Here is a 15463-nt window from a genome sequence, read left to right as displayed (position 1 = left end):
CTGACCCGGTGAGGGACATCAGTTCTGTCCATACCGGAACTACTAACCCCATGATTAACACACACACACACATAGACACACTAACACATGCACACACACACACACACACACACACACACACACACACACACACACACATTGTGGTAATTATAGGGCAGTGGAGTGTGTAGTGGTTGAACATCAATCTCTCTCTCTTTCCTTCACATTTTCTCTCACTCTATCCTAACAATCTCTCTCTCTCTCTCTCTCTCTCTCTCCCTTGATTTCCTTTCCATTGAGTTTCATTCTCTCCATATTGCTTGTGCCTGTCCTCTTACACTAAGTTCTTTAAATATCAGATATGGCTTTAAACTAATAAAATTACACATCACGAGAATCGCACAAATAAATTATCTTTCTTATTGTAAAGAGTTGAAACGAACATATAAAAAAACCTACCCAGACGTGCACTTGTGTATTATTTTCATTCCATTTCTATGTGTTAAATAAACACCACAACATTTCATCATCAGCCTGAGATAAGGTTGTGCGATTACAAACTGATTCAGGATCAGGGAGAGATCGTTATGGTTTACAGAAATTGAAATTGACGCCTGTCTACTGTGTCATATTCAGGGGCTTTGCTCAGCCGACCATCTTCCTCCCTAATCCTGGGATCAGACCTAATGTCAGCCCGTTGATAAGCTCAGTGACTGGGAGGGTCGCTGGCATCGCCTTCCCAGTCGACTATTCCCAGTCACCTATGTGTGTTAGGTAATGGTTGGCCAGGATCCTCTGACACGCTTAGAATCTGTGACACGGGTGAAGAATCATCAGCTGAGCTGTGAGACCTGCACATCAATACCATCTGACGTCAGACGCCTTGCACAAGACGTAGCACTAGAACTGATAGTTTGATCCATGAGATCAATAATCTGACACAGCCTCATAAGATACAAATATTGTAATAGTGGAGGATTCTTCATAGTCACTACCAAGTCATCATATGCAGGTTTTTACCATCTGATCTAAGGTCTGTTTTCTCACCAGTCTCATTCTGTGTGGTTTCTCTATTCCTACAAAATAAAGTATAATGATAACAACACCTCCTCCAGATTTAACCTTTAAGGTGCGTAGCTTCTTTCCTGCAGCCGTTTAGCACACACAGTCAAACTCAGTGAGATAAACACGTGATGCTCTTGAGGAATAAAACACATTCAGAATTCAACTCCATCAATCTGCTCAGTAAACTCGTCAGTGTTTGAGAAGGTCACACACGTGCAGGACCACACATCAACAAACACACAATCCCTCCCTGCCTCTCTGTGAGTTATAGCTGGAGACGAGTCAACATCAGGCACGTAACCAACACAAAAAGACACACAAGAGGGAAATGGGTCAGTGTGCATATGCAACACAACGGCACGCTGACATTTCAGAGGGCTGCAGTGGCTGACTAAATGCAGGTCTCTTACTTTGAAATGAATGTCACGGCAGTTGTTGGTGGCCGTGTGTGCGCGCACATACGTGCACGTCAGCACCAGTGCCAAACTGGTATTGTGATGTGGCCGAGGAGCCTCTGAAGCTTTTAACTGTCCTCTCATGGACGCCTCCAGTCTTCCACTGATTGAAGTGATGGACCGATAAGACAACCACAGACCTTTGGACACGTGTGAGGGGGAAATCATCTCTGGAGGGTTTCTCCAAACACTCACATCTCGATCACTTCAGAAACCAGAACACGGCCGAGAGACACAACGAGAGATTCTAAATGTCTCCGGTCAAGACCAGGGAATATCTGAGGCTCCTTTGAATATGAATCTGGATTCTTATCTTATACGTTTGAGAGGATATAAGAGAGGGAGGATGACAGAGGGAGGGAGGGAGGGAGGAGAGGAAGAGGGACAGAGTTAAGATTAGTCGGCTTATCACAGTGTATTAAATCCACGACTGTATCAGTGACACCGGCTCGGGCCCCGGAGCAGCACGCTGAGTTTAAGCTGCCAAGTTACAGCATGTCTCCTTTCGGGCTCATTGTGTAGGAGTGTGTGTGGCTCCATGTGCACTCAGTCTGAACAAAAGAAGTGTGTGTGTGTGTGTCTGTGTCTGTTTGTGTGTCAAGTCCACATGCTGCGTCCAACCATGGCAAAGACCTCTGAGAACAGATGTCTGAGGTTATCAGTCTTATCTGTGGAGAGGAGAGCTGCTCCTCATCCTCGTCTTCCTCTCTTTCCTCTCCCACCTTCCAGGTCCCAGCAGTTGGAGCCATTTTGCCAATTTTTCTTAATAAAATGATCAAAATGTTTCATTTCTTTTTCTGCTTTTCCATTCTCCCTCTCCTGCTGTTTGTCCCTCTTTTTCACCCATTTTCTTTATCTCCATCCATCCGTCCATCCATCCATCCATCCATCCATCCATCCTGGATCCATCATTCTCCTCCTCTTTGCCTCCATCATGGCTTCAACATGTTTGTGATCCACAGGAGATGTAATTAGTGTGTGACCTCCCTTTAAGTGGGGGAGGTAGATGGAGGCAGAGTGTGTGTGTGTGTTTGTGTGTGTGTGTGTGTGTGTGTGTGTGTGGGTGGGAGAAAGGAGTTAGTGCGATAAAGGGCAGAGTGAGTAAAGAAAGTGAAAGGACCAAGGTTGTGAGAATAGTGGAGTCTTTCATTTAATAAACGTTATCTTTGTGAATGCAGCTTAAAGGAGCAGTGTGTGTGTGTGCGTGTGCGTGTGCGTGTGTGTGTGTGTGTGTGTGTGTGTGTGTGTGTGTGTGTGGGGGGGGGGCTTAGTGGTCATGAACCCAATTTCAACGTAGTGCAATCAAGTCCAATTGATTTCAGATCCCTGATCTACATCCATCCTCCTATCTCCACATGAAGTCAACTCCCAATCACTTACACAACCACAGACACACACACTACAGACGATGTATTATAAGTTCCACAGAACATCGTCTCTCGTTCTTCTTCTAACAAACAGAGACGAGGACCATGTTGTTTCCACAGCTGATGTTTGTCTAACCAATCACCTCCCACTGGGACGTGTAAGCATCCAATCACTGAGAGTGTGTCTTACAATAAAACCTGTTCTTCAGTGGAAGTTGTACACCCTGCGTTTTAACCACACACACACACACATGCATACACAAACAAAAACACACACACCACTCAGCCTCGACAAGCTAATCCCAGATAAGAGAGTGGAGACAGGCCTTTTCATTACCGGCATCGGCTCGCCAACAAAGGCTGGCTGACAGGATGAAGCACAAACAGACGCACACACTATACACACACACACACACACTGTACAGACACCCACACACACACACACACAGGATGAAGTTATTTTAAGGAGCAGTGTTTGAGCGGACTACAGACAAACAGTGCTCTAACAGAAATACAGTTTCAAAGATGGTAACAGCAGCAGATGAGGAGACTTTGTTTGTCCAGGTAATAATTCATAATTAATATCTGCTTCTGTCTCCATTCAAACAGTGTTGTCCTGATTTAACAGTGGTTACAACGTCTCACCTGCATGAGAGATTCACGACAGTGTCTTTAATATTCTGATGTTAGTTTGAGCTGTGAGAAATAAGCCAGACACAGTTTTCTGTAAGAGTTATAAATCAGCTCTACTTCCAAACCTCCTGTATGATACGAGGTTGCTGAGCAAACCATCCACTGGAGGACACACACACAGTTGTGAGTCCCTGACTGAATGGAGATGAGGGAGGAGGTTGTGTTGATGTTCAGCAGAAGCAGCTGAAGTAACAACACACACACACACACACACACAGTCATCTTCAATATAATATCACAACTGGTCAATGTTGGTCTGCATCAAACCATCAAACCAAACCAGTCTGCATTCGGGTAAACACACAAACACACACAGACTCACACAGACACACACTGGCCTTACCTGCGCTCACAGTGATGGCCTCTATGAACTGGTCTCTCCAGCTGTTGGTTCCCACCAGCAGAGCCAGGTTGGTCTTCTTGATCAGCTTGTCCACGGTGTTCTGACGAAACACACACGGATCAGAACAGCTGAATATGAGACATCGGTTTATTCACAGCAAGATGTAATATGGTTTAATAACCTCACCTTTAATAACGACAAATACAAAACCCCCTTCACATGACATTGTAGGTGAAATGCATCTTATTCCACTCAGAGTCACACACACACACACACACACACACACACACACACTGGTCCAACTCATATCTAAATTTATAGGAATGAAATATTCAATTACATTATAACTCATGACTGCACCATTCTATCAAAGTCTTTTCTATGCATTTCCCAGAATCCATCCACAAACTATTCAATCTCCACAAACTGCTTTGAATGTTTGGCTGCAAAGAATTGATCATGAGGTTTGTGAATATTAATAACTTCACAGAATGAGTGAAGGACAGTTTCATTCATCTACAGGAGGTTTCATCCTAAACTCCCTGGCTGATACCTCAGATCCTCATTCCTTGTTTCCTTTCCTGTCTCCTTCATTCCCAGTATTTGAGTCTTTGCTGTTTTCTTCAAAAGAAACGATGAAGATTGAGATGACACACACACTCAGTTGTGTACACACACACTCTCACACACACACACTGTGTAATTAGTGAAGCAGTGGGGATGGCTCCTCGTCTTCTCTCCACTTCACAGGGAACTGGGTCTAATTGTGTTGAGTGGAGCTCGGGGGGGTAAACACTGTCTCCTGAACGTGGAGAGTTTAGTTAACTCTCCTCTTCCCCCTGAGATCATCCCTTCAGACTCACATGGACTGGTGTGGGCGTGTTTCTGCAGTACAACCAGTATGTGGTGCTGTCGCCCCCAGTGAAGACCCGGCTGAGGGCCACGGACCTGATAATTACCCATAATCCAATGCACCAAGATAAATCTCCTTCTCCCCCTCCACTGACGATCCGTCTTTCTCCCTCGAGTGACAGTTCCTCCGAGGACACACCTCCCTCCCACGTCTCTGCTCTATCAGCAGATGATCCTCCTTTTTGTTGGTGAAGCTCAAATTGTGTTGATTTTACCCAGTGTGGGTCAATCAGGACGTAAACATCAGGTGTGAGTGGGGAACACACACTCGTTCTGTCAACATCACTTGTTACACACAAATACACAATGATGAGTAACAACTTCAGAATCTTACAACGTTTAGTAGACATGTCGTAGTCAGAGGAGAATCTGTTTCTATGACAGTGATCGACTTATAACTCCTCTCTGTGTGTGTGTGTGTGTGTCTGTGTGTGTGTCTGTGTGTGTGTCTGTCTTATAACCCTCTGGTGAATTTCAGAAGCAGAGCATTTCTAAGTCGGTGGAAAGACGATGATTGAGGAGAATTGGTCCTGAGACGCGTGAACTGGAGCAAAGACGTGAACGTGTGAGAGGAAAATGATGTTACAACTCGACTCCAACAGACAGACACACACACACACACACACACACACACACACACACGTGTGAGATGAGATCTAAAGAAATCTTCTGTTTCCACATCTGTCTGATTTCATTCAGAGGAACCGACTTGTGTTTTCATTTTACTTTGAAAGGAAAAGGTTCAACTTCAAAGTGCCACATTTATGAATTTAACATAACTTTTCAGTTTCTCCCTCGATCTGTTATATCAGACTCTCACAGCGCTACACACACACACACACACACACACACACACACACACACCAACTTTAATGAACAAAACTACTTGACAAAGAGCAGCGTCCTGTCAAGTGGCGAGCTATTACTGGGTGTTATTAACTGTCTGTCTACAGTGAGTGTGTAGGTGGAGCGGCAGCCAGTAACATGCATTAACACACAAACACACACACACACAAACACACTAACACACACACACAATGTAGCAGTGATGGTAATTACGTTACATCTACGCTGATCTTAAGAGACTGCCCGGGAGAGGGGAAAAGCGAGGAGACGACACACAACAATTACACAATCATGTATCAGAAAGCCTGCATGTGTGTAATGTGTGATAGGAGGTGGTTTTGTGTTGTTGTGTTGTTTTAATTTCTGCATCAGTAACATGCAAATTAAAGGTTATTATCGGTAAGAGCTGATTTTGTTTGGGGAGAGAAATTGTCCTATTGTCATTATTCATTCAGTGTTTCAATAAGTTCCTGTTCACACTAATGATCTCGTCAACACACACACACACACACACACACACACACACACACACACAGTTTGAAGTCACTCAAATGGAGATCGTTAGGGAAATTAAATATCCACAGTAATGAAGGTGTAAAAGTGTCATTAAAATACATAAACAATACGACTTTAACACTAACACGACTGCACAACAGTCTGTCATCGTGGATCCTCCTCCGCTCAGCTGGTCTCTCACCTTGAACTCGTACGACTCCTCGATGATGATCTCCAGCTTGACGTGGTCTCCCAGCATGGGCCGGCCCATCTCAGCGATACGCCGCTCTTCATCGTCTTTCCCTGTCAGCGCTTCCTCCTCCTCCTCCTCTTCCTTCGGCTGGTCTTCTGAAAACACAACAAGCAGCGGCGTCACCAGGGGAGAGCGGCCGGACGGCAGGTCCAGGTGAAGGTTGGAGATCTAATTGGACTGAAGCTCCAGCAGAGACACCGTCAGTGTTTCCAGAGCTGCAGCTTCTCTGAGGGTTCTAACGTCAGAGGACGTGAAGTGTGAGAAGCTGACAGACATGCTGAGGCTGGTTCACTGGAAGTGATCAGTGAGAGCAAAGAAACCATGCAGACATTCCCTGCCACTCTCACACTGTGTGTTAGTGTGTTTGTGTGTGTGTGTGTGTGTGTGTGATCTTGTTAATTTGATCAATGTGACTGGTGGGACTTTGTTCTAAATGTGGAGACGAGCTCCGTCCTGCTGGGACAGTAACTGTCAATTTGAGTCAAGTGCTGTGGACCCAGCTGTGTGGGTACATTTTTAATTTTTATGTGTAGTGACAGTTACCCATCTGCCCACTGTAGTTTCATAACCTTAGTATTACAGTGCCCCCCCTTCTTTATTAAATACAATATAAACCAACCACTGGTGTTTAACACACCTGATTTTGTCTGATTGTATTTGGACGTCAACACAGTGGATTATTAAACTGAACAGATTAATTAGAATCATGTCAAGCAGTTTGTTTATAAAGACGGACGCCGTGTCTGATCAGGGGGTGGAGCCTCAGCAAAGTCCCGCCCACACACGCGTTCAACCTATCGTAATTCAGTCTCGGCTGTCAATCGACACGTTTCACAATGTTTCTTTGTATAAATAACTAATTAAAACCAAACTTACCAGAAACTACACCCGTCTGTGATGAGAACCACCTTAACTAACAGTAAACCTACATCTTACGGTGGAGGCGGGGTTTACATCCTGTACTGCAGCCAGCCACCAGGTGGCGATCAACACGCTTTAGTAAAGTCTCTTGATAAAAGATGAGACAATGAAATGTAAAAGTAAAAGAAGAGACTTGTAATTCTGACGTTTGGCACCTGGTGAATTAATCTGTCAATTCATTTAAATTCAGTTCACACAGTTCAGAGTATTAATATGTGTTATAATAAAATATACTTCCAGTTCCTCCATCACCTCATATCCCTCTATCTGCCACAACCCCCTCCTCCCCTCCTCTTTTCGTCTTCTCTCCATTTCTTTATGGGGTGTGTGTCTGTGTGTGTCTGTGTGTGTGTGAGTCCATGATTGAAATTCACTGTTGAGTGTGAACTCACTGCTGGGATCAAAGAGAGAGCGAGTGAGAGGGAGAAAGGCCGAGATTGAAATATCCATGGGGGGGGGGGGATGGTTATCCATGCTATTGCCTTTCATTACAGTGCAGTGCATTGTGGGTCTGCACCAGCTCATTGGTCATTTGTTAGGGTTAGGGTTAGGGTTAGGGTTAGGGTTAGGGTTAGGGTTAGGGTTAGGGTTAGGGTTAGTTACTTTGTGGTTGAGTTACTTTGTGGAGCTTATGGGTCACACACACACACAGACACACAGATACACACACACAGACACACACAGCACCAGAGGCTGCTGCAGCAGAGACAAACGTCTTGTAGGTGACACATTGTTAAGACGAGTCGATAATAACTCCAGCTGATATTTAATAGCAGGTTTTTTTCTTCTACAGCCTCTATTGAAGTTATGTTTGTATACAAACAAATATTATCAAACCATACACTGTAAATAAAGATGGACGACTAACGGCTCCCCAAAGGTTACGCCAAATTATAAATATATAAAACATAATTCACATATAGAGTCCGATGTAAATTTGACTAACAGATCAAACCTGTTGACTCAAATAAAAACTCCAACATGAAGTGAAGATCTTTCTCATGAAGCTTCAGGTCCAGTAGCACTGAGCTACTGGTGTGACTGTGGTGAACTGGTTCACTCATTCACTAATATAACCACAGTGAGCAGCTACTTCCTGTTGTGTGTTTTACAAACCTCACACACATGTTCACTTGGACCGACTGCTGGGAATCGCACATCACTCGCCCTTCAACACTCTCGTTCACTCACTCCAATTAACACTGAATGGGATTCACACACCAGTACAACACAGCCCATTACACACCATGTAATTGTGATTTAATGAGCTCCATTAACAGCCTGCACCAACCCTCACGTGGGAAGAGGACGACCCTGCAGTGTGCTTGTTAGCTACACGCCCCTGTGTGTGTATATATGTGTGTTTATGTGTGTGTCTGACTATTACGTTTACTATGGGCCCCTGGTGGCTGCCTGCAGTGTTGGTCCTAAACCCACCTCCTCCGTGTTAGTGGTTGGGACGTGGACATGTTAAAGATGGTTTCTGTCGTTTTAGGTGGTTTCAAATCTGGTTTTAATAACGTATTAATATTATAAATCTGGTGAAACATCGACAGCTGAGACTGACGACACCGTGGGTTCAATCCCCTGATTTCAGTTTGCAGACTCAGGCTCCAAAAGAACAAGATGTCTGTGTGCGGATGTGAAGCGTTCTGGTCGGAGACGCGTCGTCCATCTTAATGTTCAGTCTCAGAACTGTGCACGGGTACAGACCTCACCTTTCAAAGGGTAAGGGTTGGACTGAGGCCTTTAGTTGTGATGGTTAATGTTACATCACGGGGCTGAAGAACATGTGTGTGTGTAAATGGACCTGACAGACGTTAATGTCACGAGGGAAGAAGCTGGTTCCGTCAGTCCCTGAACCATTCATCATCCTGATTGATTCTGGTGAACTTCTCTCAGCTCGGTTCATTATCCAGAGAAATATCACTGAAGTCTGAGAATCCAACATCACAGGAGAATTGAATTTGCTTTTACATCAGGGCCCTTCTTCCTGCATTTATTTTGAAAATCTGTGCACTGAGTGATAAAGGTTATGTATCATAACCTTTATCACTCTTTATTCTCTCTTTCATCTGCTCTCATTTCAACCTCTTTCTTTAAATCTCTGACTCATATTCCTCTTCACTAATTCACTGATTCACTTTCAGCTCTAATGAGCAAACAACAACAAAAGAAGCTCAGTGTTTATTCACTTCACATCATAATAAGTCAATTTAATTCTCCGTGGTTCTTTGTGTAGTGAGTTCATGAGGAGCACCTGTAGCGTCTCTCCTCCATTAGTCCTCATTAGTTTTAATTCAATTAGGAACATGTTTTAAGTATCGTCTGTTTCATCTTGTCCTCTCTCTGATTCCCAGGACGTCTTTCCAGCTCGTGCCTTGTTGAAGTCTCAGTTTGCAGGAAACTGTGTCTTTATCTCCGTCTGCTCCAACATTGTTCAATACGAGCTGACAGATGTGTGTGAGTGTGTGTGTGGTATTTCACACCTTGTCATGCTTTTGATAAAGTCCCCGTTTCCACAGAGGGGATGGAAGGTGACGGAAAGACGAGGGGAAGGAGGGAGGACATGGGTGGAGGACAAAGGCTGAGGAGGAAGGAAGGAAAGACGCCGAACTACCAACAGAGAAGAGACGAGGATGGAGCAGAGGATTTGTACATGTAAGATGGAGGGGAGGGGGGGGGGGTCTCTGCAGCCTGCCAATGAATAAAGAGAAGAGGAGGAGCGGAGGGATAAACCTCTGCCCTGTGTCGAGGAGGTGATGAGCAGATGGAGGGAGGAAGAAGACAGGAGGGGAGACAGGAGACGACCTGACCTTTGACAGGATTAAACAGTACAGCAGGAGACGAGAGGAAGAGGAAGAAGCTGCTGTTACACTGTCTCACAGGAGGAAGAGGAGAGAGGACAAGGGGAACTTTTAAAGACTTGACAGGTTTTTAACTCGTCCTATTTGTCCTCCAGAGAGGAGGAGACGAGAGGTGAGGGGAGGGGAGGAGAGGAAGAGGAGAGGATGGTGTAATGAAGACAAAGGGTTGAGGACAGAGAAGAGAGAGAAGATGTTAGGTAACGAGTGAAGAGGAAAAGAAGAGAGGAAATATTTACACAAACTCAAGATGTGGATGAGGAGAGGATGATGAAGGGTGGATGAGTAAAGGGAAAGATGTTAATAAGGTAAAGAAAAGAGATGAAGAGGAGCAGAGGCAAGAGGGGTTAGGGATGAAGAGGAAGTGAAAGTGGATGAGACGAGGAGGAGAAGATTCCTGCTCCTTATTGTCATATCAACAAAGATGATTGGAAATTGTCTTGGTTCAGCTCTAGAAAATCTAAACACAACACAATCTAATGAAAAGTTATCTTATCTAAACTGATCTAATCTTCCTCTGTCTCATCATCTTCGGATTTATTTACTGCTAAAATCACTCAACGAGGATATTAACTCCCATGAATCATGACTAATGTGATGCTTACATCTGCATATTCCTATAATAAAAACAATCATTTACAATGTTTGGTGATTTGCTTAATGGCAAAGTTAATGATACCATTACACAACTCGTCTTTAAAACATGTCACTAATGTTGTTTACTCTTGTATAATCATGTATATGTGTATATGCATGTATATATATACACACAGTATACATATACAGTACACAGCATATATATATATATACACAGAATAAACAGTGTATAGGAGCTGATGAAGAGACTGGAGGTGAACATGGTGAAGTGACGTCTGTTGGAGTGATGAACACACAATGTCTCGTGGGTAATGACAGCGTTAATGAGCAGGTTTGTACTGTTACATAACCAACACACATGTTTATGTAGTGATACACACACACACACACACAAAAGACAGCGAGAGGACACAAGGAAGGAGGAGAGGACACTGCTGCCAGACAGTATCTGTCACACACAGTCACACACAGATACGTTAGTTCATGCGTGTGGTCACATTTTGTGATGTGTGTTGCTGTATTGACGTGTCTCTGCGTGTTGGACATTGTCGTCCTGCGTGTGAGGACACACGGGTCGCCACCCTCTGCAGGGCGCCTGTGTTTTTAGTTGCTTTCCCTCTCAGCGCTGTTCCTCCCTCACGCTGCACCCCCCCAACATGACAGTCGGAGGTCCACTGCTGCGGGTGAACTCTCCCCTGCCCCCCCCCCGACCCCTGAGGCTCCTCTGCACCAGCATCACACAAAGTCGCAACAGGCAGGAGCTTCTACAAACGGGGAAGTGAGTCCAAGATGCATCTCTGTTTCTTAAAAGAAGAGAAATACACTCAGCAACAACAACAACAACAACAACAACAACAACAACCGCCCAAAGACCGAGGATCTGTCTCCAACTGCAAATACCAAATATCAGGCTTCAGCTGCGCAAACACACCAGAGCAAGGTCACACCTGCTCTTCGGAGGCTGCTGAAAGACATTCTAGGACATGGGCGAGAACTCGGCCCGAAATAGAAGAGCATGAATGAAATAGGTTAATGGAAAAGAAAATCAAGAGCTTCTTCTTCTCTTCTCATAAAACGGTGCTACCAGGGATCATCTGTGAGGGAGGAGGGACACTGCCATGGGTTTTATATTAGTGAAGCTTATCTATCATTCCATCTATCTATCTATACATCTATCTATCTATCTATCTATCTATCTATCTATCTATCTATCTATCTATCTAACTACCTATTAACTATCTAACTATCTATCTATCTATCTATCTATCTATCTATCTATTAACTATCTATCTATCTATCTATCTATCTATCTACCTATTAACTATCTATTTATCTATCTATCTATCTATCTATCTATCTATCTTCTATCTATCTATCTATCTATCTATCTTCTATCTCTCTATCTATCTATCTATCTATCTATCTATCTCTATCTATCTATCTATCTATCTTCTATCTATCTATCTATCTATCTATCTATCTATCTCTCTATCTATCTATCTATCTATCTATCTATCTCTATCTCTATCTATCTATCTCTCTATCTATCTTCTATCTATCTATCTAACTATTATCTATCTATACAATAAACATGTTAATAAGTCATATTGTATTCCTGTCAGTAACGTGGAGTGATTCCTATAAAGACAGAAACCGTCTTTAGGAAACATTTATTCTAGACTAACTTTGAGTTTTAATGTTGATCCGTGCCCCATCCACTAACATGGAGGAGGCCTATGAGTGCTGCCTGCCATCAGGGGGTGATCAAGACACTTTGGCCTCACTTATAGGGGGGGGGGGGGCTTTGTCCTTTTAAAACAGTCTGCTATCAATTAAATTCACATATTTCCAGTTCTCGGTCACGTCAAACAGCTACAAGACAAATCACTGATCCACACTTCATGTTCTTTTCCACCTCACTCCACAACGTGTCACTCCTCATGTTGGTCGGCACATTGATCAACAGCCAAACAGCTGATAGAACAAGGACAAGAACCGAACCCAAGGCTTTCCTCCTGGCTCTGAGGAACCTCCCTAACATCTGAGGTCCTGCTTTGATAGAAGATGAAACAGGAGCTCACGGAGCCGACCCTCTTCTCTCCGTTCCTGCTCTTTCTGAATGTACAAGTCGTCTTCTGGAATCAGCCTCTCTCTGGAATCACAACTGGGACATGACCAACCAATGAGAGGGAACCAGCTGCTTGGTTTCCAGCTGCCGTCTCTGGGGCAGGATCCTGAAGGCCCATTTGAAATGTGTTGGTTTGTGGCAGAATGTGTTTAGGGAAAGAAATCGATTCTACATGAAGGATTCTCTCTGTGCGTCAGGTCGTTGTGACAAGAGCTGATTTACTGAACGCACAGCCTCAGTAAAACACTAACGTAGAACCAGTGTCATCAGTTATTAGTGTGTGTGTGTCTGTGTGTGTTTGTGTTTCCCGGAGGTGTGTTTGATCTCCTGACTGTGATGATGTGATGTCCAGTCCTTATCTCTGATCCCCTCATCACTAAAAACACTGCTGATGGCTGGGAGATATAAAATGCTGTGTGTGTCTGTGTGGCTGTGTGTGTATGAGTGTGTGTGTGTGTGTGTGTGTGTGTGTGTGTGTGTGTCTGTGAGAGTTTAAATCAAAGTGTTTTCCTTTCTGATTCGTTTTTTCAACATAAACGGCAATTTGCTTTAAAATATTATGTCATTGATCTAAATGCACACGTGAAGAAGAGGAGGGGGATGAGTGGCTCCAACGAGGTAATGGATAAACACAATGGAAGCCGATGCAAACACACACACACACATTAAACCTTTCACAGCCCAGTGAACACACACAGCTCTAAACCTGATCATGCACAGTCACTGTCACTGTGACTTTTGTCGTTTAGATTAGAAACAAGTAAAATCAGTTTAAAGAAAGACGAAGACCGACTTCAGGGTCAATCTGCTGCACACAACATCTGGAACAATATTAACACAATATCAACACAACCAGGATCTGTAATAATTGGTGGGTTTCATGGTCTGTTATGGTTTTATGAATTGTTTGTGAAGTGGTTTTTAAATCATAATTGAATCATCACATTTGAAATTGAATCTGTTCTTTAATATTCGTCCATCAGGGAGAATCCTCAGAGATTAGAGCTCGAGGTGTTTTTAGGAAAGAGGAAAAGAGGAGTCCTCCAGAAGTTGAACCTGAGCGACTCTGATACACAGAGCTTTTGTTTTCTTTGTTTTAGTTATGAACTATAATTAAACTTAACTAATTTAATTTGCGAGTCATGTTTTGTTTAATTTGATCAGAAAATGTGGTTTTATATTCAAATCAGAAGCAGATGATGCCTCTGGGTAACACACTTCAGTTCTTATTATGTCTGTGATGCAATTTGCCTGAAACTCTTCATCAACACGATGATATTTCTGTGCTGCTGGTTACAACTTCCTCTTTAGCATTATGGGCTACGAGGTTTCTTTAGCAGGAAGTGATCACAGCCACAGTGAACGTCCTCCAGCTGCATGGGGACAGCGTGAAGAGACATGTTCACCTGCAGAGAACAGAGGACGAGGGGGAAACGAGAGAACAGGGGGGGGCAGAAGAAAGGAGAGGACAGGAGAGGACAGGTGTGAGTCCAATGAGCAGACGTCTGAGGAGAAGCAAAGGAGGAAATCCAGAGAGGTGGAGAAAGGAGAAAGTCTCCGGTGTGTTCCTGAATCCAGAATCAACAGGCCTGTGGAGCAGCTCTGTGTCGTGTCCCCTGAGACGCTCTGTGTCGTGTCCCCTGAGACGCTCTGTGTCGTGTCCCCTGAGACGCTCTGTGTCGTGTCCCCTGAGACGCTCTGTGTCGTGTCCCCTGAGACGCTCTGTGTCCTCGTGGACGAGGCCCTGGGCTTCTCATCAAGTGTTTTATTAAATTATGATTCATGTAAGGACGGAGTCTCACCTACCTGTCCACGCTCCCTCTTCTCTGTATCTTAATGCTTTACTTCATCCTTCAGTGACTCAGTCTCACTCTACAACCTAACTGACACCTAATATCTATAATCTAATATCTATAATCTAATATCTGTAATCTAATATCTATAATCTATATGTTTAAACGTACAAACTCTTATCTTAAAAGTTCTGTTCTTATTTTCTGTGTGTTGTCACCATGAAAATTAAATCTTGAGCTTTGGATTATGGGTGAGATAGTTGTTTTTACAGATTATATATATATATATATATATACTGAATGATAATTAATAATAGATGCAGATGCATACGTGAACATACACATCAGCATGAACCAGGATTAAATACTTGATGAGCGAGCTGCAGTGAGGGTGAATGTGGTGTGTCAGTGATTTCTGGGCTCGGCCTGTTGACTCAGGATCCACTAGGGTGTGTCCTCTGTGCTGATTGGCTGTCACACCTGTCTGCTCCTTCCTGCTGCGTCTCCATTGGGGGGTTTCGAGCAGAACGTAGAAGGAGGACTGCTTATTGTACACCTCCCGGTCTAAGATCCTAACGCTTAGGGTCTTCCTGTATGGGACACACACACACACACACACACACACACACACACACACACAGAGGGGGGTGGTAAATGCATGCAATGGTAAACAAAACAACACGGCATTATGTCCACAAAAACACACACACACACACACACAGGAGGTGGAGGGGCGGGCGTGGTGAGATGAG

At 43.9% G+C, this 15463-nt stretch overlaps 2 protein-coding genes across 3 annotated transcripts in view; one reads left to right on the top strand and one right to left on the bottom strand.

Moving 5' to 3' along the window:
- Window positions 1–15463, top strand: part of LOC133966542 (basement membrane-specific heparan sulfate proteoglycan core protein-like) — a 298590-nt gene that overhangs the window by 91353 nt on the left and 191774 nt on the right. The gene's annotated exons all lie outside the window — the stretch shown is intronic.
- Window positions 1–15463, bottom strand: part of slc8a1b (solute carrier family 8 member 1b) — an 80173-nt gene that overhangs the window by 9903 nt on the left and 54807 nt on the right. Inside the window, exons 5-7 of one of the 2 annotated variants that reach the window (XM_062401437.1) lie at window positions 15192–15301; window positions 6358–6503; window positions 3903–4002 (exon numbers count right to left, since the gene is read on the bottom strand). In XM_062401437.1, coding sequence (XP_062257421.1) covers window positions 3903–4002; window positions 6358–6503; window positions 15192–15301 — 356 coding nt within the window. The remainder of the gene's footprint in view (window positions 1–3902; window positions 4003–6357; window positions 6504–15191; window positions 15302–15463) is intronic. The other variant, XM_062401439.1, reaches the window with a different exon arrangement.

Source organism: Platichthys flesus, chromosome 12 (genome assembly GCF_949316205.1).
Source record: "Platichthys flesus chromosome 12, fPlaFle2.1, whole genome shotgun sequence".
Taxonomy (NCBI): Eukaryota; Metazoa; Chordata; class Actinopteri; order Pleuronectiformes; family Pleuronectidae; genus Platichthys; species Platichthys flesus.
This window is presented reverse-complemented; position numbering and strand designations above follow the sequence as displayed.